We start from the raw sequence: 24484 nt of genomic DNA, 5'->3' as shown, positions 1-24484 counted from the left end.
ACTAACAAGAAAAACTTTCAGCGATCTTTCAAAACATTCATTGATTCATTTATTCATTGAGATTACTTGCTGACTCGACGAATTTTGTCCCGCCCAATTTTTTTTATATAAATACTTTCGAGCACTCACTTTTTCTCACTAAGCGAACGTCGTGGATAACTCGAGAAATAATCAAGCTAATGGAGCCAAATTGGAGGCATTAGAGATTTTAGGGGACAAGAAATGTTGCTATTGTGCTTCGACACTCCTGCCCCTATATAAGGGGATACTGCCGTACAAATAAAACACAAATGTGTGCATAACTCGAAAACTAATCAAGTAAACTGAACCAAAATTGGAATGTGGAGGTTTTAGGGGACAAGAAATAATCAAGCAAAGGGAGTTAAGTTTGGCATTTTGGGGTTTTGGTGTACAAGAAATGGCGGAAAAAAGGAGGGAGGGTGTTGATGGGTCAGCTAGTAATTTATAAGAAGAAATTAGCTGTGAAATACGCTATTTTATGTCCATTGAACGGAATTAGAAACTGATTACAATAAGAGAGCATCACGGAACTGATTTTTATTGTTTTCCCTCCCATCAACAGATTTCTTCGCAACCCAACGGAGTTGAAAAGCATCAAAAATATCTCCCTGCTCCGCCAGACCATGGCGAGTCAAAGCGCCAACGGCCAGTCTGCCGCTTCGTCGGCGAGTAACGCCTCGAACCACTCGCTGATGTCGCTGCTACCCAACGGTGCCAGCATTCATCATCTGGCGGCGGCTGCAGCGGCCGCAGCTGCTTCCCACCAGCAGGCGAATGGCGGAGGTCCAATTTCACCCACTGCACTGCATCATCCCATCCACCCGTCCCAATCGGGAGCACCAAGCGCCGGTTCTTCCAATGGAGCCTCCGCTGGAAACCACCATCCCACCATCAAGATGGAAACCGACCTGGACGAACTGAAGCCCACCGATCTGAGCACAAGCGAACGTAAATATTACGTCGGATCGAACGGAACCGATTGCTATCCGTGAGTAGTCTTAACAAACCATTAGCATCAATCATAAGAAATTAACCTAAATTATCTGTTTTCATTTCTCTAGACTGATCAGAAACGCCAATGGTTTGACGACCATCCAGCTCTTACGCCAGCAGCAACAGCAACAACAACAGCAACACCAACAATCCCAACACGACAGTGGATCTCCCCCGGCATCGCCCAGTTCGCTGGCCATCAACTCCCATTCCCTGCACACGATCAGCACCAATCTGCACCATCTTCACCAGCAACAGTTGCAGGCCCAAGCGGCTGCAGCCGCTGCTGCCGTGGCCGCTGCCGAAGCACGGCAACACGACGAAGATCGTCGGTTAGACCACCAGCACCAGGAGCACGAGCGGAAACACGAGCGAAGCCCCTCGCCAGTCGATCATCATTCCCAGCAACAGCAGCAGCAGCAACAACAACACCAGCATCATCTGCACGGCGATAAGGCGGCGGCAACAAGTGACGACGAAAGTATGATGCCCACGGATCTGAGCAAATCCGAGTCCATGTACTACAAATAAACCCCCTCTCTATCGCGGCGGGGATCAACGCAGCAGTAGCGGCAACAAAGTTTATGATGATAGTGACAATCAAGCATTAGGCGAGATGGGGATGGTCAGCAGCAGCCGCGCACACCCACACACACGACACTCGGAGAGACCGCCGGCGGCAGAGTGCGAAAGTGATCTCAAACCACTTGGTGCCATCCCTCCTAGCCAAAAAAAAAAGTGAGGTAGACTGTAAACGACGATCTCGACCTGGTGTGGCCGGCCGCTTGTGTTCCCCACGCTGACTGACTATGACTAGCGTGTGTGTGGCACAATCGATGCGAATTTAGGAGGAGGAAATGTGTGATATATGGGACCGCGGAAATTTGAAAAAAAAGAAGCGTTACTCCGAGGAGGAAACATGTGCCAATCGTTCTTCTCATTATTGTTTAACTTCCAGAGTTTATTTGGCGATCAAACCGAGAGCGAGTTGAAAATTTTTTTGTACAGAAATTCAAAGGATGGATGATTGAATTGTATGAGTAAAATCGCGCGTATGTATGTGTGTACGAAACAATAGTCGTTAAGTGTTAGTTGAATTGTGAGGTATAAAAAGTGGTGAGATTCGAGGCGTTTTTGTATTATATTGGAAACCACAATCGAAAAGTGAATCTTTCATCAAGACTTTTCAGACAGAACAAAATTATAGCTAATGAAGTTTTCGCGGGACAGATAATAGAATTATTGTTGAGTAAGTAGTAGAGAAGAGAAAGTGTAAAGTTTTTTATTATTCTTAGAAGAAGAGTTTAGCGTGTAAGTGGTTTCTTCAACCGACAAAACAAAAGTACTCATCTGTTTTCTTCCATTGACTTTGGTTTCTTTGTATTTCTAAAGAGAGAAAACGCTAGGCTAAGATAAAGAACTTCCTTTTCACAATTGGCTTCCATTTCAAAAAAGAGAGATATGTAATTTACAAAATTCGAATACATGTGATGAAGAGAGAGAAATTTATATTGAACAAAAATGTATATGACAAAAGAGCTATTAGTGTTTGCGAGAAAAAAAAGTTGTGTGAGTTTACGGTAATTAGTGGATTTTTTGTTGTTTTGAAAAGGGTCGACTTTGTTTTACTTCCAAAAGTGAAATATTCTCTGCTTCTTTTTGTTGGCTTTAAATGGAAATCGAAATCTTCCTTATTTTTTTTTTTTGTAGGTTAAGAGACGTGTAAATATGGTCAGATTTTTTAAGATATGTTTACTTGTAAAATAGCTTTAGATTATCTATCATAGCAAAAAACAGAACACTGCAACTTGAACACATCCATAGTTAATGGTGGCAAAATGTGATATTTTGAAAACCACAGTCCCGGCAGGCTTGGGACAAGCTCCCATCGTTGGGCATCGTTGGACAGATATTAACATATTGACCATAGCAAAAACAAAAGCGAAAACATTCATTCACAAACGCACTTCTTTCGCACCCGATCAACGGTTCTGGCGGAACACGAAACATTTTTGCAATAGTTTTTTTTTATTTACTGTAAAGCGTAATTTTATCACATTCATTATGAAGGTATGATTTTTAGGAGTTTATCAATAATTATGTTCTAAGGTATATGAATGCAAAAAGAAGACTCAATCCCAATAAAAAGTATAGAACTGTTTAAAATAAAAAGAAGTTGTCTCGATTTTTTTAGTAATCATAACTCAATATAATCATATTCTATTTTATGGAAGAACTAACCCAAAACACATTAATTTGGTCAAACTGCCTCTTAAATTCCTTCGTATAAAGAAATTCTTCCAATTTCCAAATTCGTTTTTCGAAATGGCGTTCAGTTCCTTCTAGTGATTCCGTTCTTATACCATAAATGTTTACAAAACAGCGTTCTTCTATAACAAATGAATACCAAAGGAATAAAATAATTTTGAACAACCATCTTTGCACTGAAATAATGGCCAAAACATGGGCTCGGAGGCTGTGCGGCAAGCTTTTAACGGAGTACCAAGGATGCTTATTTATGGAGGACGCAACGTACTTTATGTACGAATTCTTGGCACATTTCCAAAAGTCCAGTTTTGATTTAGAATACGGAGCAAAGCAAAACAGCATCATAAAGCTCATTTTATCACGCCCTAGTTACACCTTCTTATCTTTCTGATTACCATGATACATTCTTCTCAATACACTCATGTCTTTTTCAGTAGTTCGGAATGATTTGTGGCACATAACCGTTTCCAGACACCACAGGATCTCAATACGGTTTAATAATAATATGGTTTAAACCATAAATTTATCGATATTTTTCGAAGAAGGAAGGGAATTGGTTGAAGTTGAACTGCGGTTACTGATTGATTAAATAAGTGATCAGTTGCAACACAACCTGAGGGTACCTGTTTTGTGGTATTGGATTTATCGTACCTGTCTTTTTTCTTACTTGAACTTATCTACCAAATGTCAGCAAAAAACAGCGCGAATGTAAAAGTCGTTTACTTACTGCAATAATTAAAATTCTAATTGGCGGAATTTCATTTTTTCCAGATTGGTGACGAGTTTTCCTGATATTCCGTGACATTGTTTGAAATCCCCGATATTCCCTGATTTTCAAGGTTTGTCCAGGTAGTCGACACCCTGTCGAAGGGATGTTCCAATACCAAGCAAGTTCAAATTTGTTCTACCGATGATTTTGCTCAAAAACTTCTGATCTGGGAAGGCAGCTGCGTACAGAAAAGCTATGAGCTCAAAGATTTGCAATACGTATGCATTAAAAATTCGTATGCTGAAAAAAAATTACAAAAGATAATACTGTGGACCAAATTTTCCTCCAGTTCTACGTTTATTGAGCCTTCCACAAAAACTCTTCGACGCCTTTGTCGTTTGATTTGCAGCCAGTGATGGTGAAAAATCACATTCAACGATCAATGAATAAGTATATCCCTCTAGTCGGATGTTTTGAAATCACCCCGATGCTCTTTTATCCTTCATATGTACACAGAGAGAATACTTGAAATGGTGAGCTACCAAGATCTCAAAAAAGCAATATGAAAGAGGAATCCCCACTGTATGCACTCTCGAAGCATTACTTCCACTACTCAAGGTTTATCGTGAGTGCAAGCCACAAACGATTAATCCCATCCCATAGAGCGGATGATGATTTCTGGATCGGAAAGTGTACAAGAGACGATCAACTGAAATCTTACGACACTCATCGAGGGATTTTTAATTCTCTATTGCACTGATCGCAGTGAGTGGCGTGTCGATTTTATTTTGTTGTCGTCTCCCGCCCGATAAACAGCAGACGGGTAATGGATGAAATTGATTAATTTTATTACCAGCAGATTTGGGCGAATCTCATCCCGCCCAAAATCGTTTTTTAGATTCCAATAATTCTGAACATTCACATTTCTCTTCAAATATTTTTTCTAATAATAGTTAAATTAGTGATTTCACGAAACACTTTTCGAATTCAATGGAATTTAATATCCTTTTTTATTTTGTAGATAAAACGGATCACATATTTGATTAATTCAATTCTGTGTGGTTACGTTTTTCGTTGCAAATAAATGTAGTGAATTAGTATGGACATATGTTATTCATATATCGTGGACTTCCGACATATGTGGCAGTAGATTTATTGAACGACCAATGTTTTTTTTCATATCCCTTCAAACTTGTTGCATCTCTTGAGTGTACATACTGCTTTATCCGCAGATTTGTTTGGTTGAATCTGGTTTATTTCAGGTATTCAATCTCCATATTGTCGAATGAATACTGTTGGAACAATCGGTATCGCAGAAAATGATTATCAACATCCTACCTAATCATCAAACGGTATGCGAAGAATTTAATTGAACTGACGGCATTGGAATATATGCTTTGTGAGGACCACACAATTATTATCAGAGCGGATAAACGTCCGATTGGAAGTCATGAACATCAATTTAATGTTCCCAAGATAAATTTATCCTTTGAAGGTCGTTAACCTTCCTAAAGATGATCAGATGGAATATATTCCAATGTCGTCTGGAATAACCGAACCAACACCTTATGATCAAAAGATAATACTGTGGACCAAATTTTCCTCCAGTTCTACGTTTATTGAGCCTTCCACAAAAACTCTTCGACGCCTTTGTCGTTTGATTTGCAGCCAGTGATGGTGAAAAATCACATTCAACGATCAATGAATAAGTATATCCCTCTAGTCGGATGTTTTGAAATCACCCCGATGCTCTTTTATCCTTCATATGTACACAGAGAGAATACTTGAAATGGTGAGCTACCAAGATCTCAAAAAAGCAATATGAAAGAGGAATCCCCACTGTATGCACTCTCGAAGCATTACTTCCACTACTCAAGGTTTATCGTGAGTGCAAGCCACAAACGATTAATCCCATCCCATAGAGCGGATGATGATTTCTGGATCGGAAAGTGTACAAGAGACGATCAACTGAAATCTTACGACACTCATCGAGGGATTTTTAATTCTCTATTGCACTGATCGCAGTGAGTGGCGTGTCGATTTTATTTTGTTGTCGTCTCCCGCCCGATAAACAGCAGACGGGTAATGGATGAAATTGATTAATTTTATTACCAGCAGATTTGGGCGAATCTCATCCCGCCCAAAATCGTTTTTTAGATTCCAATAATTCTGAACATTCACATTTCTCTTCAAATATTTTTTCTAATAATAGTTAAATTAGTGATTTCACGAAACACTTTTCGAATTCAATGGAATTTAATATCCTTTTTTATTTTGTAGATAAAACGGATCACATATTTGATTAATTCAATTCTGTGTGGTTACGTTTTTCGTTGCAAATAAATGTAGTGAATTAGTATGGACATATGTTATTCATATATCGTGGACTTCCGACATATGTGGCAGTAGATTTATTGAACGACCAATGTTTTTTTTCATATCCCTTCAAACTTGTTGCATCTCTTGAGTGTACATACTGCTTTATCCGCAGATTTGTTTGGTTGAATCTGGTTTATTTCAGGTATTCAATCTCCATATTGTCGAATGAATACTGTTGGAACAATCGGTATCGCAGAAAATGATTATCAACATCCTACCTAATCATCAAACGGTATGCGAAGAATTTAATTGAACTGACGGCATTGGAATATATGCTTTGTGAGGACCACACAATTATTATCAGAGCGGATAAACGTCCGATTGGAAGTCATGAACATCAATTTAATGTTCCCAAGATAAATTTATCCTTTGAAGGTCGTTAACCTTCCTAAAGATGATCAGATGGAATATATTCCAATGTCGTCTGGAATAACCGAACCAACACCTTATGATCGTGATGTTGTTTTTGCTATTGTTCTGATGTTTCATAACACGGTACTCTATTGATTATTCGCCGAAAATGGATAAAAAAATATCCTTGAGGTTAGTCTACGGTTTTAGTAGCAGTGCAATATGATGAGCCAGTCTCAGGATAAGAAAACGTTTTAAAATAAAGCTTAATTTTTTTGAATGAATCAGTAGTAAAACAAAACGTCAAAAAATTTCTCAGCTTTGTGATAGCAGATAATCATTACCCATTTGAGTTGTATGAGTATTCCCCCCACAAACTGTGGATAGTCTATCTGCATACAAATTATGTAGAGTTCAATAGTCCTAAAATTTTATGAGTAAATATTTACGTGCTTACACAAAAAAAAACACATGTTGACATATTTGCGCTAATTTATGTTTTTGATTAATTCAAGGTAATTAAGGTCTTTTCTAGCCACAAGTTTACTCGGGCCCGAAAGGAGTGTTCTGTACTTGGGCTGGCGGAAAAATATATCTCGCAAGACCACGTGTTCGATATCGTAATAGTCTTGGCCAATAACGCATTTACATTAACTCATAAAATTAGTGATTTGAGGGGGATTATTGTTTGTAGTCTCTTGTAGATGAATTTAAACACCATCTGAGAAATCCTCTGTGGAATATTAAACATTTATGTCGTCCTATCTGCTGTAGCGCATTTTTTCCTCACACAGTTTAATCGAAGTAAACGCGCTCGAACAGGAAAATTGAACGCCCGGACGAGAGAGCGAGAATCGTAAAGCGTACGTCATAGAGATACTCATTCCCACGGAGCAAATTCTTGTTAGGAGTTGTGAACAGAACGAGAAAGGAGAGTAACTCAATTATTCGAACTAGTTTCAGTCTAGCAATGCTTTGGTCAACTCAGAGTTACCAAGAGAAAATCATTTGGTTATGATGGGAGAGGATCAATAGTTAGTCGCAGTTTGCACAGATTACGATCTGTGCAGTTTGGGATTAATCGTAAATCGCATCATGCTCCCTTGTTTTCCATCCTTGATTGCAGCCATTGCAAACACAGTCAAGGATGGCAGCGACTGGCAGGGAGCCAGGTATTTTACGCTTTCGGCCAAAGAGGTCGGCGATGACGTCAAATATATCCGCTATATCCGTTTGTTTGAGTAGTTCTTGAATTATGCAGAAATGTATACTTCATTTGTATGACAGTCCCACCCCCAAGAGAGAGGGGAGGAGTGTCTATTCACCATGAAAACGTTTCATGTCCCCTAAAACATTCGCATCTTAAATTTGGCTCCATTTCCTTGATTAGTTTTCGAATTATGCAGAAATTTGTCTTTCATTTGTATGGCAGCTCCCCTTTAGAGAGGGGACGGAGTGTCTAACCACCATAAAACATTTATTGCACCCAAAAACCTCCACATGCCAAATTTGGTTTCATTTGCTTGACTAATTCTCGAGTTATGCAGAAACTTGTGTTTCATTTTTGCGACAGCCCCACCTAAGAGAGGGGGAGGAGTATCTAACCACCGTAGGATAATTTATTGCACCCTAAAACCTCCACATGCTAAATTTGGTTCTATTTGCTTGATTAATTCTCGAGTAATGAGTTTCATTTGTATGGCAGCCCCCCCTTAGAGAGGGGAGTGGAGAGTCTAACCAACATAGAAACATTTATTGCATCATAAAACTTCCATATGTGTAATTTGGTTTCATTTGCTTGATTAATTCTCGAGTAATGCAAAAATTTGTGTTTCATTTCTATGGCAGCCCACCCTCAGAGAAAGGTGGGGATAGTCTAATCATCATAGAAACATTTATTGCACCCTAAAACCTCAATATGCCTAATTTGGCTTCATTTGCTTGATTAATTCCCGAGTAATATAGAAATTTGTGTTTAATTTGTATGGCAGCCCCCCTTTAGAGAGGGGACGGAGTGTCTAACCACCATAAAACATTTAATGCACCCAAAAACCTCCACATGCCAAATTTGGTTTCATTTGCTTGACTAATTCTCGAGTTATGCAGAAACTTGTGTTTCATTTTTGCGACAGCCCCACCTAAGAGAGGGGGAGGAGTATCTAACCACCGTAGGATCATTTATTACACCCTAAAACCTCCACATGCAAAATTTGGTTCTATTTGCTTGATTAATTCTCGAGTAATGAGTTTCATTTGTATGGCAGCCCCCCCTTAGAGAGGGGAGTGGAGAGTCTAACCAACATAGAAACATTTATTGCATCATAAAACTTCCATATGTCTAATTTGGTTTCATTTGCTTGATTAATTCTCGAGTAATGCAAAAATTTGTGTTTCATTTGTATGGTAGCCCACCCTCAGAGAAAGGTGGGGATAGTCTAATCATCATAGAAACATTTATTGCACCCTAAAACCTCAATATGCCTAATTTGGCTTCATTTGCTTGATAAATTCCCGAGTAATATAGAAATTTGTGTTTAATTTGTATGGCAGCCCCCCTTAGAGAGGGGGGAGGGGTCTCAAACTGTCACGAAAACCTTCCCCGGCCCCAAAAACCCCTACATACCAATTTTCATGTTGATCGGTTCAGTAGATTCCGAGTCCATAAGAATGGCATGTGAAATTAACCAAGCAAACGAAACCAAAGTTGGCATGTGAAAGTTTTAGGGTGCAATAAATGTTTCTATGATGGTTAGACAATCCTTCCCCCACTCAAAGGGGGGGCTGCCATACAAATGAAACACAAATTTCTGCATTACTCGAGAATTAATCAAGCAAATGAAACCAAATTTGGCATGTGGAGGTTTTAGGATGCAATAAATGTTTCTATGGTGATAAGATACTCCTTCCCCCTCTCTTAGAGGGGGCTGCCATACAAATGAAACACAATTTTTTGCATTACTCGGAAATTAATCAATCAAACGAAACCAAAGTTGGCATGTGAAAGTTTTAGGGTGCAATAAATGTTTCTATGATGGTTAGACAGTCCTTCCCCCACTCAAAGGGGGGGGCTGCCATACAAATGAAACACAAATTTCTGCATTACTCGAGAATTTATCAAGCAAATGAAACCAAATTTGGCATGTGGAGGTTTTAGGATGCAATAAATGTTTCTATGGTGTTAAGATACTCCTTCCCCCTCTCTTAGAGGGGGCTGCCGTACAAATGAAACACAAATTTTTGCATTACCCGAGAATTAATCAAGCAAATTAAACCAAATTAGGCATATGGAAACTTTAGGGTGCAATGAATGTTTCTATGGTGGTTAGATATCCCTCCCCCCTCTCTTAGGGGTGGCTGCCATACAAATAAAACACAAATTTCTGCATTACTCGAGAATTAATCAAGTAAATGGGCGGGACGAAGTTTGCCGGGTTAGCTAGTATATATATATATATACATATATATATATATATATATATATATATATATATATATATATATATATATATATATATATATATATATATATATATATATATATATATATATATCCCTCTAAAGTTTCCTCACGCATGATTTCATTTAGACGTTCGGTATTAATGGAAAAATTCTTTCAACGTGGGGGTTTCCACACGAGAGACAGAAGACCTTTTTACTAGCCGTAAACTTATCCTTTCCAACAATTCTCCATTCGTTCATTTTCAGAATCATTGAGAACAAACTTGTTGCGCTGACATTTCTATGCCAAATAACACGCCTTGAATGCAATCTGAGTGGCAAGCTCTAGAATGCGTTAGGTGTGACGTTAACCACTCGGCCACGGGAGCACCGACGATACATCAACGCTTGACAAGCTTGACAACGCTTGACAAAATCAATGCTTCTATCATTCCTACGCATCCCTCTCTTTACAATCCCCCTCTTTCTGCTTAAACAGATATGTTTCGCAAACGTATCTGCCAAATACCAGCAAAAAACAGTGCGGATGTAAAGGCCGTTTACTCTTTCGAAAGACTAGAACAGGGGAAAAACTAAAACCCTACAGAGAGTCGAACAATTGAAACACATTTTTTTGGTCTCATTAACTTTCAAATTACGCTTGAATGGCGTTAACGTTCCCTGTGGAACTTTTGCCGTTTCAACGTAATCATTAACTAGCGTCATTTATTAATACTTAGTTGAGATTTCTTATGCCAAATAATACACCTCGAATGTATTCCGAGGGGCAAGACCTTGAATACGCGTGGCCACAGTGCAAGTCGAAGGAAATTTCTTTGGCGAAAAATTCCCCGGCCAGACCGGGAATCGAACCCGAACACCTGGCATGATAATGTCAGACGCCAAACACTCAGCCACATGTGCACCCAATTACTGCAATAATCAAAATTCTAAACGGCTGATTTGCATTTTATCCCTGATTGGTGACGAAATTCCCTAATATTCCCTGATTTTCAAGGTTTTTCCAGATAGGCGACACTCTGAGTTGAGTTTTTTTCACTGCCGCATAGTTCGGTGAAGGAAGGAATAATAAACTTGATCGAAGACATGGTCTAGACTCTAGATCGTAACTTACAGGGCAACTACAGGGTAACTACAAAAATGAAAAATGAAAATCGACTATCCTCTCAGTAGCTTCGCTTCGACTAGGACTACTTCGGCATTCGCCGTCAACATAATTTGAATTGACTAGAAAATGAATTGACGAGGGTTGAGAGCGAGGATGACTGATGAACTATTCTAATCTATGGTTCTTCTAATTGACACTAATTGAATGGCGTCCGAGCGTTCTGTAAAAAAATATTCGTTTAGCGCCGCCAATTCGGATTACTTGGCTTGTCGCAGCCCGTTCTTGACATTATCGGGAAATTATAGATTGTTATGTTTTACTGATTTCATCGTTAGTTTTCAAAAGTTCTCAACCCTGTTCCCCTACTTTCATGAAATTTCGAGAATTAACATACGTAAATATTACAAACCTGTCCATATTCTCAACACTATATGTCCATGCGGCAATCATCGAAAAAATGTTCTACTTTTCGGTCTGTTTTAATTTTAGTAAAAACATTGAAAAACATTAGGCCGATTTATTCGAAAAACAGTATATTGAAATGCAATAAACCGCATTTAAGAAACACGAGTTTCGAAAGATATAATTGACGTTCTTCCTAATATGTCCGTATTCATCCACCTCCCCTACTTATAAAAACATAGAACTTGTTGGCGTTTGTAAGTTATTGTTACCTAAGCCAAACCCCAACAAAATGCAAACGATACTAAAGTGCTGTCGCCGGCCACTGAGATACTATGGCTAAGGAATACAAATCTTTCTCTTCATTCAACATTACTTCAATCCACACTTCTACTCCCCATGACATGAATCTTATTACTCGCGTACACAATCTTATATTTACGTCCATATAAAGTGAAACGAAAACTTGATTTCTGATGCAAAAGACTAGTTACACCATTAATGAACGGTTTATTGTCATTTCAATGTGCTCTCGTGGCCGAGTGGTTAGCGTCCCACATTATCATGTCGGGAGTTCGGGTTCGATTCCCGTTCCAGCTGGGGCATTTTTCGTCAAAGAAATTTCTTCCGACTTGTACTGTGGTCACGCGTGTTCTAGGGCTTGCCACTCCAGAATACATTCGGCATAGATATCTCAACCACACAAGTAATACTTACGTTGAAAAGGCAGTGGGTTCCACTGGGAGCGTTAGTGTCACACAAGAAGAAGAAGAAAACTTATGCATATGCATTGTAGTCCATTTGACGGGAAGAATGAAATGCGGTTGACGGGTCGTAAAGTGAAATAGCAGCTATCCTCAGTTGAATATGACTTTTCCGAGCCCTGGTAACTTTTCAGTTTCCTTTCCAGCTCTCTCGCTGAGCGATTCTATCTTTCAGAACAAGGGTGACTTCGAAAACGGAGTGTCAGCCATGAGAGCACTTATGTTTATCGCTCAGTAATCGATGAGTACACGCTCGAGGGGAGACTTCAGAATCCTGCTCAAAATTTTCACGTGCCCATTCAAAAGATTTGTAATTTGTCAGCTTGGCAGGACTAGAGTCATGCAGACGACTCTCTATTCCAAGACTCTGGAGGAGCCAAAACCCTTCTCTTTCGTGTTTCAGAGCATCAACCTTAGCAGTAGTCCGAATACCCTCTGGGCCGAACTCATGTTTCGTACCCATCAAGGCGTCGTGTACAAATTACGCTAAAATTTACTAAAATTAACGCTAAAAATGCGATTTTTGGACCCCCTCCCTCCCTATGTAACAAAAAGTAACGCAAGACAAACCCTGTTACGTGACGCTAAACTTTACACAAAGCCAAAGTCGTTCGTTCAACATTAAAAAAAAATTGGATATCTGCCCAGGTCGGGACCAAATGTTCTTAAGTTCCTTATGTGTAAGTAGTGACATCGAAAGAACGTTCGACAAGTTCATAGAATTTTGAATGAACATAGACGAAAAATTAATTCTGAAATCCGTCGCATCCTGCAATAACAAACGGAATAAGCTTTTGTTTAGCAGCCATGACAAAATCAAGATATGTGTTTTTGGTCTGGAAAAAAACCTTTTTATCTTTTTAGCTTTTTCTCAAAAAATCTCTATTGAAATCTGTTTTAGGTTTATAAGTCCAATTTTAGATCATATTTTTAGCTTTGGTATCATTGATTGGCATACAAATTAATGATTAGACGATTTGGATGGCATCCACGTAATGCTAGGAACATTGCTCTATTGAGGTGCAATGGAAATTTATTCAGTTACCAGGGGATGCTTGTTCACATTGGGCAACGTAAATACCTACATTATAGAAAATTTCAGGTACACACAAAATTGTTATGGTAGATGGAGAACTGTCAGTGCTTGAAGAGGGAACATAAAGTTACTATATAGCTAATGCTTAGGATATGGACAGGACATCTACGTAGATATCTTCAGATGTTTTTCTAAACCTCCAAAATTTGATCCTGGAAAACCAGATTTGATGTATTATTCTTGGCATATATTACTCAAGAAAGTAAGATAAAGTATTTTAGTTTCCGAATTAATCTGAGTTAATTCAGATGTTTCAGCGTGTTTTGTTCAATTCAACAATCAATAGCAAAACGTAGTTCAAAAAACAGTAAAATAGGATTTCGACCACGCTAATGTTCGGTTGGACCTTGCTAAAAGATCGTATCCTATGTTTCTACTAACCGGGTAATCATTGGAACACAGGTTTGCGTGCGAGGGACCGCTGCTTCCGACGGCGGGCCGGCGGTCGACACATATCACGCCATTTTGGCGAATTTGGCCTCCTCGATTCCATATCCTCGTTAAATGGGGACATTACTTTACTTTACGAAGACGGAAAAAATATTCATAATATCAATTACGCTTTTTCCTGTGAGGCATTTATAGCCATGATGTTTTTTCCCCGTGTCACAATATGGGCCTGATCACCAAGGTTATATGCACTTCATTTCGTTTTCACCTTGCAGTGACGTTCATAATCAGACCCTATTTCTAGAATAATTGTGAATTTAACCTTTTTCTGTGCGGTTGTATTTGTTGCAGTTGTTTTCTGGAACGGTTTTTCCGGCCACGGTAGTAACATCCATACCTCTTACGCAAGGTCACAAGGTCACAAGTTCAATTCCCACTCCCGACATTCTTCCAAAAATTGACGTAAAGTGACGAGCCTGCCAAAAGTGTTGAAAGTCACTATAATGCAGAAAAACAAGCGGGCAGTATGGAACCGGATACACGACCAGACAACATACTCGATGTCGTGATGGGAAATTCCGGGTATATACTTGATAGAATGTAGATCAAATCCTTCAGATCCACAAAACAATGAACATTATCTTTCCTTAGACTTACTGGACTTTGACGCTCTGGATTCTCGATATAAACCCATGTTTTATCAGTCCAGTGCAGAATTTCACATGTCATTTTTCGTCCAGTTTATTTGGGGCCCATTTTTCGATCCGATCTTCTGAATCTTTTCCTTGAAGGCCATGCATTGGAATAGTTTTTTAAGTTGCATCCAATTGATCCACGAGTTGTTGTTGCGTTTGCGTGTCGTCTTTGAGTCATGGGAACAGCACGCAGTTGAGGAGGCGATCTGGCGTAGTGGTAACATCCATGCCTCTCACGCTAAAGGTCACGAGTTCAATTCTCACTCCCGACATTCTTCCAAAAATGGAAGTAAAAGTGACGAACCAGCCAAATGAGTTGAAAGTCACTATAATACAGATAAAAAAAAAAAAAAAAAAAAAAAAGCACGCAGTTGAAGTCGAATGCGGATTTTTGAACTTTGTCTCTGTGTCTTTGAAACATTTTACGTATGAATCAAGTGGACCATGAACCACAGATTACACCCTGGAAAAAATCTAATCTTTGTAAAAAAAAAACTTATTCCGACTTGCGCTATGGTAGTGCGTATTCTAGAGCTTGTCACCCCAAAATACATTCTAGCCGTGTTATTGGGCATAAGTAATCTCAACTAAGTAATTAGTACTTATAAATAAAATCGACGCAGATAATACCTACGTTATGAAGGCAAAAGTTCAACTGGGAACGTTAGTGTCATCCAAGAAAGATTGCTCTAATTAGATCGCTCCCCGCTAACTACCTCCATATGCGAGCAGGAGGATATAAACTAAAATCGTAGTCAAACCTTTCCTAAATACCATTTCGGACCAAATAAAAACATCAACGCATATCAGATCTATCAATGTGTAATACAATCGTTCCAAATGTCGCTTACCTAAACCGCACCACCATCGCGTGGTTTGTGGGTGGCGAGATGACGCGTAAGATAACTCTGCTGGATAAACGCCTGGCCACAGCTCTGACACTCGTACGGTTTCTCCCCGGTGTGAGTTCTCTCATGTATAACCAGCTGTCGTTTCCGGATGAAAGCCAGCGGGCAGAAGCTGCACTGATGTGGCTTCTCTCCGGTGTGTGCCGCCATCTCGTGTCGCTTTCGATCAGTGGCGTGCGAAAAGACTTTATCGCAAAATTTACATTTATAGGGTCGAACACCTGTGTGGCGTCGTTTGTGCGTCAGAAACTGCGACTCTATCCGGAAGGTAAGCTTGCAAACCTCACACTCCCATGGTTTCCCATCCGTGTGGGTCATCGAGTGGTCCTTCCAGTTACGCTTGCGAGCGAATGTTTTGCCACATATTTCACAACTAAATGGGCGATCCGTTTGATGTACAATCATATGATTTTTGAGGATTGTCTTTGTTCCGAATGTTTTGCTGCACACTTCGCACTCGTAAGGTTTAATACCGAGGTGTCTGTTCTCGTGATCTTTCAGCGATGCGAGAGATTTCATCTGAACTCCACAAGTGCTACATGTGTGTCGTCCAGAAATACTCTTTTTCTGATGAGTAACATGTCTAAGCAAGGCTCTATAGTTGTTGAAACTACGGAAACAAACTTCGCAGCAATTTTCGTCCGTATCACGATAATCCTTAAATTGATTACGCTTGACACCATGATTGTCATCCACGTGGCTTAGAAGTTCACTGTACTCTGTGAATGATTGCTTGCAGAGATTGAAACAGCAGTAAAACTTCGCGACTTCTTCCCTCACCCTTGGCTTTGCTCCACGTTTATCGTCCCTCATGGAATGTCTCTCATGCTCATTATAATGAAGGAGAAATGGTGTCTGAAAACTAAACTTCTCGTCACACAGCTTGCAGGTGTAAATTTGAACATTCTTCACGAACAGCTTATGAATCTGTAAAGAAACGGCTTTGCCGAATCTTCGGTAGCACCGGTCACACCCATAGGGACGATCTTTATCCTCTTGCACTTGCGAATGAAGATGATGATGATTTGAATGGTCCACAATCTCCTCTTCGGTGATGAATGTTTGATAGCAACCGCAACACCGCACTGCGTCCTGGCTGGAGATATCCACTACCGTTACCTCGGCTATATCCGGATCGTTTCGTTTGACTTTCGGTGCGTATAACCGTCGACCGTATGGTTCATCGAATTGCTGCGAATCTTCCCCATCAGCTGGGTCGTAGTTTGCATCTTCATCGCGATACTCCTCGTTTTCATTCAATGTATCGTTATCTTCATACACGGTTATCTGCTCGATCGTTGCTGTTTTTTGTCCCCTGAAACTACGTTTCGAGAACCGTAAATCTTCGTCCCCAATATCCTCATCACCATCGATTATTTCCGCCTCTATGAAACCCTCATGGTTTGCACTAGTCTGCTGGTGGTCGTGTATCTGATCAAGCGATCGGAATATCAAATTACACATTTTGCAATGGTATATATGCCTGGAATTAAGCTCCTTCATGTGCTGTTCTGAAGCATCCTTATCACCGAAGGATCTAAAATTAAAAAAATCAAGTCATTTGGTATTAATGAGAAAAAATAGGGTTCCCGGAAAATACCGCGCCCGAACACAACTGCAACAGAAACAACAGAATGTGTAAGGCCACAAGAAATATTCTGACGCGGAAAAACATTATGGGATGGACGGTTTCACAGACAACCGTACGCGAGTATACGAGTTATAACTTTAATTTACGTTTATTTACATTGCTGTATTCTCCAAACTGGCTCTACCCGTACACATTCGCTGAGTTTATGCTGTAAAGTCTCGCATCTAGTGTTACAGAATACACTATTTTAACCATCATTCATACGGTACATTAATTTTCTATGTTCAAGCTTTTCATTGATTAGCAAGAAAATGGTACTCCGCTCATTCGAGTTCAATTGTCATAATGTTGTGTTCTTCCATATTTTCTTCCAGTCTACCGCTGGATACTTTCGAGTAACCTTCGGTATTTCCGTTTGTTCGATGAAATGATAAGTGGATAAGAATTTTGTAGGGTATGTGAAGGGAATGTTGAAAGTCCCACATCAAACTGGAGCACAGGAAAAACGCCGTAGAAAATTACCAAGTTGACTGATCCTTTTCAAACTTATTAGTAAGCTTCCGGCATATTTACTGCTGTTCTACGCATAGCAGTCCCATGTTTCAAAATCAGCAACTGAGAAAAATGCAATTAAAGTTTTTCACCATATTTGTCTACCAGAAACTTTAAGCATTTCAGTTTAGCAATACACCGGGTTTTTTGTAAGCAGTAGAATATTGTCTAATGAAAAGTGAAACGTTAACTCACTTGAATCAATCAAGCTTGATTATGGGTTTAAAAATTCATGATGGGACAGATATGCCTAGAATATATATGGTACATTTGAGCTTGAAGTTGTTTTTTTTTAATATTGGGAACAAACAATAAGTTTTTTTGTGTTTTTTCCCAGGGCATAAAAACATCGTTTTAAGAAGAAAGGTGTGATTTGCAACACCTTGCAACAGAATATAAATCTCATTGTTATTAGGCATTCGATAACAAGGTCTACACGTGTTCTGTGAAACTTTTTTGTTAGAGTATTGATTCGTTCTTCGAAATCAGAAATGAGGGCATTATACCTACTGAAAGCATGTATCAAGTTCTTGTACTTGAGCTGATTCATTTATTGTAGATCTACAAAAAATACATGGTCACCATGTCCATGTCATGGTGGAACATTTATGCGTGGAATATCAACATGAGACATGAAAGCTGGGAATGAACAATAACTTTTTTTTGTGTTTTCCTAGAAGATTAGGCATAAAAACATCGGTTTATGATGAAAAGTGAAATTTGTCAAAAAATATATTAACATGGGACAACTATACGTAGAACGGCAGTTTACTTCATTCAGCTTCAATACCATAACCGTATGCTCGTACCTTAAGCTCAACTCTACTCAGGGTTACCACATTTAATTCTGTAAAAAATTCTGAAAAAAATTGTACATCTGTATATCTGTAAATCATGAAAGTTTGGTAGCTTGACGAAAGTCCACGAGAATTTAGAAGTCACGATAAATCGATTTGAAGGTCAGCTTCCTAGCTGAATCCAATCCTTTTTTAGCTTTTTCTGCATCAATACCAAAGTAAACATTGGCAGGCATCTTCTAAAAGTCTTCACGATCTTTCGCATCAAGGTCACCAGCCTACGGCTGAAAGTCTCTTAAATAAAGACAAAAAGTTCGCAAAATTGAGAACTTTCTGAAATGTGCAATTGACGTCATTGATGAGCGGTAGAACAAAGTTTAGGAACAGCATGATAGGTTTAGTCATAGTAACGTATAAATGAGTCAATATACGATTGGCAGATAGATAATAGTCATAATTAACATGGAACGAAAAGAATAGTTGAGGCTCTTCACATCGCTCAAGATTTCGCTTAACAACTGCCTCCAACGAAAATCGTCTCGTTGCGTTTCGTTGAACATTTTTATAAATCAAGGTGTCTATGTATGCACTATAATAAAATTAATATTTAAAATAGAATTTTTCCGTAGTGCCTGCTTCAAAATAGCCCAGTATTTTTCGATGTATTTACCCCGTTGACGTCGTACCAATCCAAGACATCCTTTGAATAGTGTCATAAAGCTAGATCCGGCCAAAAGATCGTAGGGCTCCGGTGTTGCTTCAACAGAGGAAGCAGACGCTTCTGTAGACATTCTTGAGGTAGATCAACCCGTTTACAGTCCCGGTAGTCTCGAAAGGCGCACTCCATTTGCCACATGATTAGATCGCTTGCCAAATCATGTATTTCTTGGCAGAACAGTAGCTCCGAAAGCTGCCGGAAGTCCGCCTTGTCGTAAGTCTCATCATCCATGATAAGACAATGGAGCTTCGTTACCATCTGGGTGTACAGTTTCCGGGCCCGTGACTTTCCCGCCGTACTTGGCGTTCGTCACGTTTTGGAGCCTTGCTCCGATAGGTCAACAACCTTGGCTGCAGACGAAAGACTTGATCGTATGACAGGCTCAGCTCCGTAGCAAAAAAGTCGTGAAGCTCCTCATATGGAGGCTTCTTCGGCACGATCGCATAATCATGCGAAACGTATTTTTGCGTTGAACACTTATCGCGACAGCAAAAATGCGCGAACAAAATAATAATGAAATATCTAACAATCCGAAAATCGATTCGAAAATCCGAGAAAAAACCGGCGTGTTGCTTCTAGCAAGACTATACGACTGCTACATTCACCCCAGAATAAATTGAGAAAAACGAATAAATTAATTTCCAATAGTAATTACGCTTTTCTCTGTGAGACCTTTAGACCCAGGATCTTTTCCCGCTCCACAATATTTCTAGCTCACTTGTGACATTACACTTTTTCTGAGCGATTGTTTCTCTTGCAGTTGTTTTCTGGGGCGATTTTTCCGGTCACGAAAAATAGATACCTTAAACATGCAAAACATTCATTCTCTGCCTGCAACCCTCGATTAGAATAATGCTCCTTTTCCCCATGCCGTTTCATTTCCCGCCTGCTCTCACAATATGCCATGCACTCACAGCAACAGAATCCATCGAAGGCCATATAGTCGAATGTCACAAAATGTTTTGTGATACGGCACTTATCAGCCGGCGGGAGAATTATATTCGTTTTCATCGCCGAATACACGCCTGCTGTTTTCTTCGATTTCATTGCATTTGTTTTATGGGATTCAGTTTTTAGATCTATTTCAGACTCGACACTGGCGTGTAGCTTCAAGTGTGTGTTCAACTGTCGCTTACTTGGTAACAACGCATTACACGACTTGCAGTGGAACAGTTTTTTGGAGCGAGCCATTCTCTGGTGGAAATTCAAAGCATCTGTGCTGGAGAAGAGTTTCAAACAGACGCCGCACTCATAGTGCTTAGTTTCATCCCCATGCTGTTCATCACAGTGATTTAGTTTGCAGTGTTCATCCAGGTCAGACTTGTAGCTGAAAAACTGAAAACATCCGCAACAGCGAAAGTCGTCTACTTCCACCAGTTCCCAACTGGGATTGTCACTTTGCTTTACTTCGTAATGACCCTCGGTCAAATCAGACATCATCCACCACTGCTCCGATATTAGAGGATCTTTTTTGTTCACATGCGTTCTAGCTTCTATCGCTTCTGAAAACTCATCATCTGCTGAAACATCCTCTCTGACGAAACTAATTTCCGTGGTAAAATCTTCCTGATCTGACGTTTCTTCTTTCCCATTTTCATGTTTTATCACATTCAACGTTTTGCGAAACATTTGCTCAAGATATCTATCACTAGCCTTGTAGATTTCCTTGAATTCCCATGATTCTTTCAGTTTCAGCAGACAAATGTCGCATATCCTTTGCGGGAGTTTATCGTCGGGCTTGATCTGAAGTTACACAATTAGCACAAGCTACCTGGTAAATGGAATGGAATATTTACTCACATTAGCATCAAGACATTTCGCCATAATTTCTGCCACAGTCTGTACCAAACTGCCGCCCGAATCCGTCTCGATTCCATCATGTACCGACAGTGTTCCGTAACCAACTTTTCTTGGATGATATTCTAATGTGGTGGAGTGAATGCAAACGAGAGACTTACTTGCCGGTTCGCATCGAGCACAAATTCTGCAAAAATCTTGCATCGGCTGCATCTCGTGCCGTTCTCTAGAAGAAAAATGCTTGCAATCAAATCGATACAACTTTTCGCATATTTATTTCAACAAACATCCGTATATTTTCTTTCTTTTTGTTTTGATACACCTTTTCCGATAGCATGCATTCATGATGAACTACCGCATGAATTCAATAAACGTCACTGCTATCATAAGCAGCAGTGCTCAGTAACAAGGGTGGAGTGTTAGGTGAGTTAGCTGCTTTTCGTACTTTTCCCTATATCGTGACGTAATAATTGGGGACGGTACACAAGCGTAATGTATTTTGTTTACAAACAAAACAATAGACATTCAAGATGATCTCAGAGCGAATTTGATGTTTTGGCTCACCGTACTTTAGACATTGTCTGTGGAGCGATATTTATTGTGCCGTACCGTTCTACTGGTTGATCGTTGTCGGAGTGCCAAAGTGGGACTCTAAACAGAGCGATTGCCACACAGGGGATTGGTGCAGACTCTGCAAGCCAACCGTAAAAATAAGACATCGTATCGCTGTAGGATGGGCTAGAAAAGTTCGATGGTGCGATCTTTTTAATGTGGTTATACCTTCCGCAGCAAATCGCACGAGCTGGGTACAGATTTCATCATGATAGCGGAGATGTAGAAACGAGTGATTGATTGATGACCTATGAACGAAAAATAAGGATGCGAGGCCACTTCTTTAACATCAGCATTAACTTAGGTTAACTCCTATCCGCGATTCTACGAAAATAGCCTAAGACTTGTCGAATTGGCTACCTCCAGGAACATGGCTGGAAGCACCTTTTCCTATCACCCTTCAATACCGTTACACCTTGGGATCTCTATAAGAGCCCCCGCAGACTGCAGACTGACTTGTCGACCGATAGTTCGGTCGGCTTCTTAACACTCCTATACTTGCGCATTGGTCTGTCAGACCGAGAAATCAATAATTCGTTCATTTCTCAGAAAATATCAACACTACGACTTTGCGATTCTCTCTAGCTTCGTTATTCGTCGTTCATCATCGTTTAGCGTATCGCATGTGTTGGTACAAAGGGGACGTGCGCCTCTTTTTTCGCACTTTCGGTCTGACACACTGACGCGAGTATAGGAGTAACTTTTTTGGACAAGTGCCTTTTTTCACATTGTAGAATATTGTTGAATGAAATGTTTAAATTAATGCTAGTGGCGTGCAATATTTATTGAATATAATGCATAAGCTCATTACCGGACTATTCTTATTTGACCCTTTTCCCAGTCCCTTTTGTAACTGAATTGAACGGATCCATATATTAACTATTCGTCGATATATTCGTCGTTAGATTCATACGTTCAAAAGCAAAATATAAATGTTTGACTTTCGCATAGTTATTCGCTAAATATAATGGTCATACATATACACACTTCTGAAAGAATTCCATTTGTGGAAGAATTGTAAACAGTAAACTATAAACTAAACGGTGGCTTATGGTAGTTTTCAACAATTACAATTTCGGGATATTTTTTTTATAATGGACAATATCGACAAGAAAAAGGAAGGAAGTTCCTAGAAATCATTTTCTATCATCTTTTTATGCCCCATCTATAAAAAGGCATTAATTCTTAGTTTACCAAGAATACAGGGACAAAGAACATGCAAACTTCACATTCCAGAACCTTTATCATCTGGTAATTATCTAGAAGATCGTTATACATTCTTCTCTTCGATAAAAGACCCGAAAAATACGCAACAACTGCATGAAATGTAAAAAATATGTTTGTTTCGAGCATGCAGTTATGCTATGTTCTGATTCTTACTCCAATGAAACCATAATCGATTAATACGTTTTTGTGTTATTCTATAACTCTTTATACTTCCATCAATTATACTCAGTTGTTTACTTTTAATTAATTACAGTGAAAATTTTGAATTTCGTTATTTGTGTTGGAGTATCGAAAATTACTCTGTTTTGAGGAGACTGAATGAGATGACTATTAAAACATAATAAAGACGAAGAAAACACATTTTTTGAGTTTTTTCATTCAATCATACCCTCTTCTTCGAATAAATGGTAATAAAGCCTGAAAAATACACAATGGCAACATTACAGAGAAGTTCAATTTTCGGTCTGTGACACCGTGCGCGAGTATACGTGTTATGATTTTACACGCGAGTACAGGAGGGTTAATCAGTACGGAGAGGTATGCATGTGCGCACATTAAGACGCGTCCACATTACGCCAATCGGCCTTGGCCGCCCGGTAAAGCCGGCTAAATGTGGACGTACCGCCCGGGCTTGCCGACGTGCCGAAAACCGACACGAATCAAACCGAACCCAACCCGAAACAAGTGGGTCCGGTTCGAGAAAGTCGAACCAAAACAAAACGACGTAAATTAGCGTTGACGACATAGTGCTTCGTGTGTTCGTGACGGCTTCGTGCATCCGATGGGACTTCGGCTTCGTGCACCCGATGGGGCGTCCACATTACATAACGAACCGAATTTGCCGCCTGGTACAGGCCGATCGGCATCATTCGGCATAATGTGGACGCGATTTACACCGAATCAGTTGGGTCGGTTTTTGCACCAGTAAGCCGATCTGACCAAACTGTCGGCTGAAAAAAAGTCTGTAGTGCGCGGGGCTCTAACAAACAGTAAACACAAATCACTTCTCAGACATCATCCAAGATGTGTGGACTAAAGGTGTGACCGTGTCGTCAATAAGTGCGCGAGGGGAAACGGTATAAATATACAGAGAACTGGAAAGGGGATTTGACTGCAAATAGAGATGTCTTAATTTTTCGTTTATTCGATTGTCGATTATTCGTGGGGTCATTTTTAAATATTCGATTCATTCGAATAATTGTCTTTCAGTATTCGATTAATCGAGCGAATATTTATTTCTTGTAATCAAAAAGAACAGACATTTATGATAAAAAATATGACACAAGCTACCTCTAAAAAATATGATATAAAAATGCATAATTTTAAATGTTACATTATACATAATTTTGAAATAAACATGGTGCAGAATAGTGGTTTTTGAATGAAATGGTATATCAGTATATTGATAAATTTACCATTTCATGATTTTTTGAGGACGATTGAAAAAAGAGCACACCATGAAAATGATGCACAATATTTTTATTACACAAACATAATTTTTTTCTGTTCAAAATTACCTTTTCTTCGAATGTTGTTGAAATAGCTGATTTGTTTGAATATTTCTGCTTGGTCCCTATAGCTAATAGTTCAAAAGAAGTATATTTTTAGAATCATTGACCACTAGTATAGTATATTCCTTGGCACTTT

At 39.5% G+C, this 24484-nt stretch overlaps 2 protein-coding genes across 2 annotated transcripts in view; one reads left to right on the top strand and one right to left on the bottom strand.

Annotated features, from left to right (window-relative positions):
- Positions 1–24484, bottom strand: part of LOC129773052 (zinc finger protein Xfin-like) — a 173188-nt gene that overhangs the window by 61186 nt on the left and 87518 nt on the right. The window contains exons 7-9 of the mRNA XM_055776603.1: positions 21002–21224; positions 20004–20944; positions 15487–17080 (exon numbers count right to left, since the gene is read on the bottom strand). Of these exons, the coding sequence (XP_055632578.1) occupies positions 15487–17080; positions 20004–20944; positions 21002–21224 (2758 nt within the window). The remainder of the gene's footprint in view (positions 1–15486; positions 17081–20003; positions 20945–21001; positions 21225–24484) is intronic.
- On the top strand, positions 565–3184 carry LOC129780494 (putative cyclin-dependent serine/threonine-protein kinase DDB_G0272797/DDB_G0274007). The gene is made up of 2 exons (XM_055788818.1): positions 565–1009; positions 1083–3184. The coding sequence occupies exons 1-2, from the start codon at positions 645–647 to the stop codon at positions 1543–1545; spliced, it is 828 nt and encodes a 275-aa protein (XP_055644793.1). The 5' UTR covers positions 565–644; the 3' UTR covers positions 1546–3184.

The sequence above is a fragment of the Toxorhynchites rutilus genome, chromosome 3, assembly GCF_029784135.1.
Source record: "Toxorhynchites rutilus septentrionalis strain SRP chromosome 3, ASM2978413v1, whole genome shotgun sequence".
NCBI lineage: Eukaryota > Metazoa > Arthropoda > Insecta > Diptera > Culicidae > Toxorhynchites > Toxorhynchites rutilus.
The sequence above is the reverse complement of the archived record's forward strand: the minus strand, read 5'-3'. Positions and strand labels throughout refer to the sequence as shown.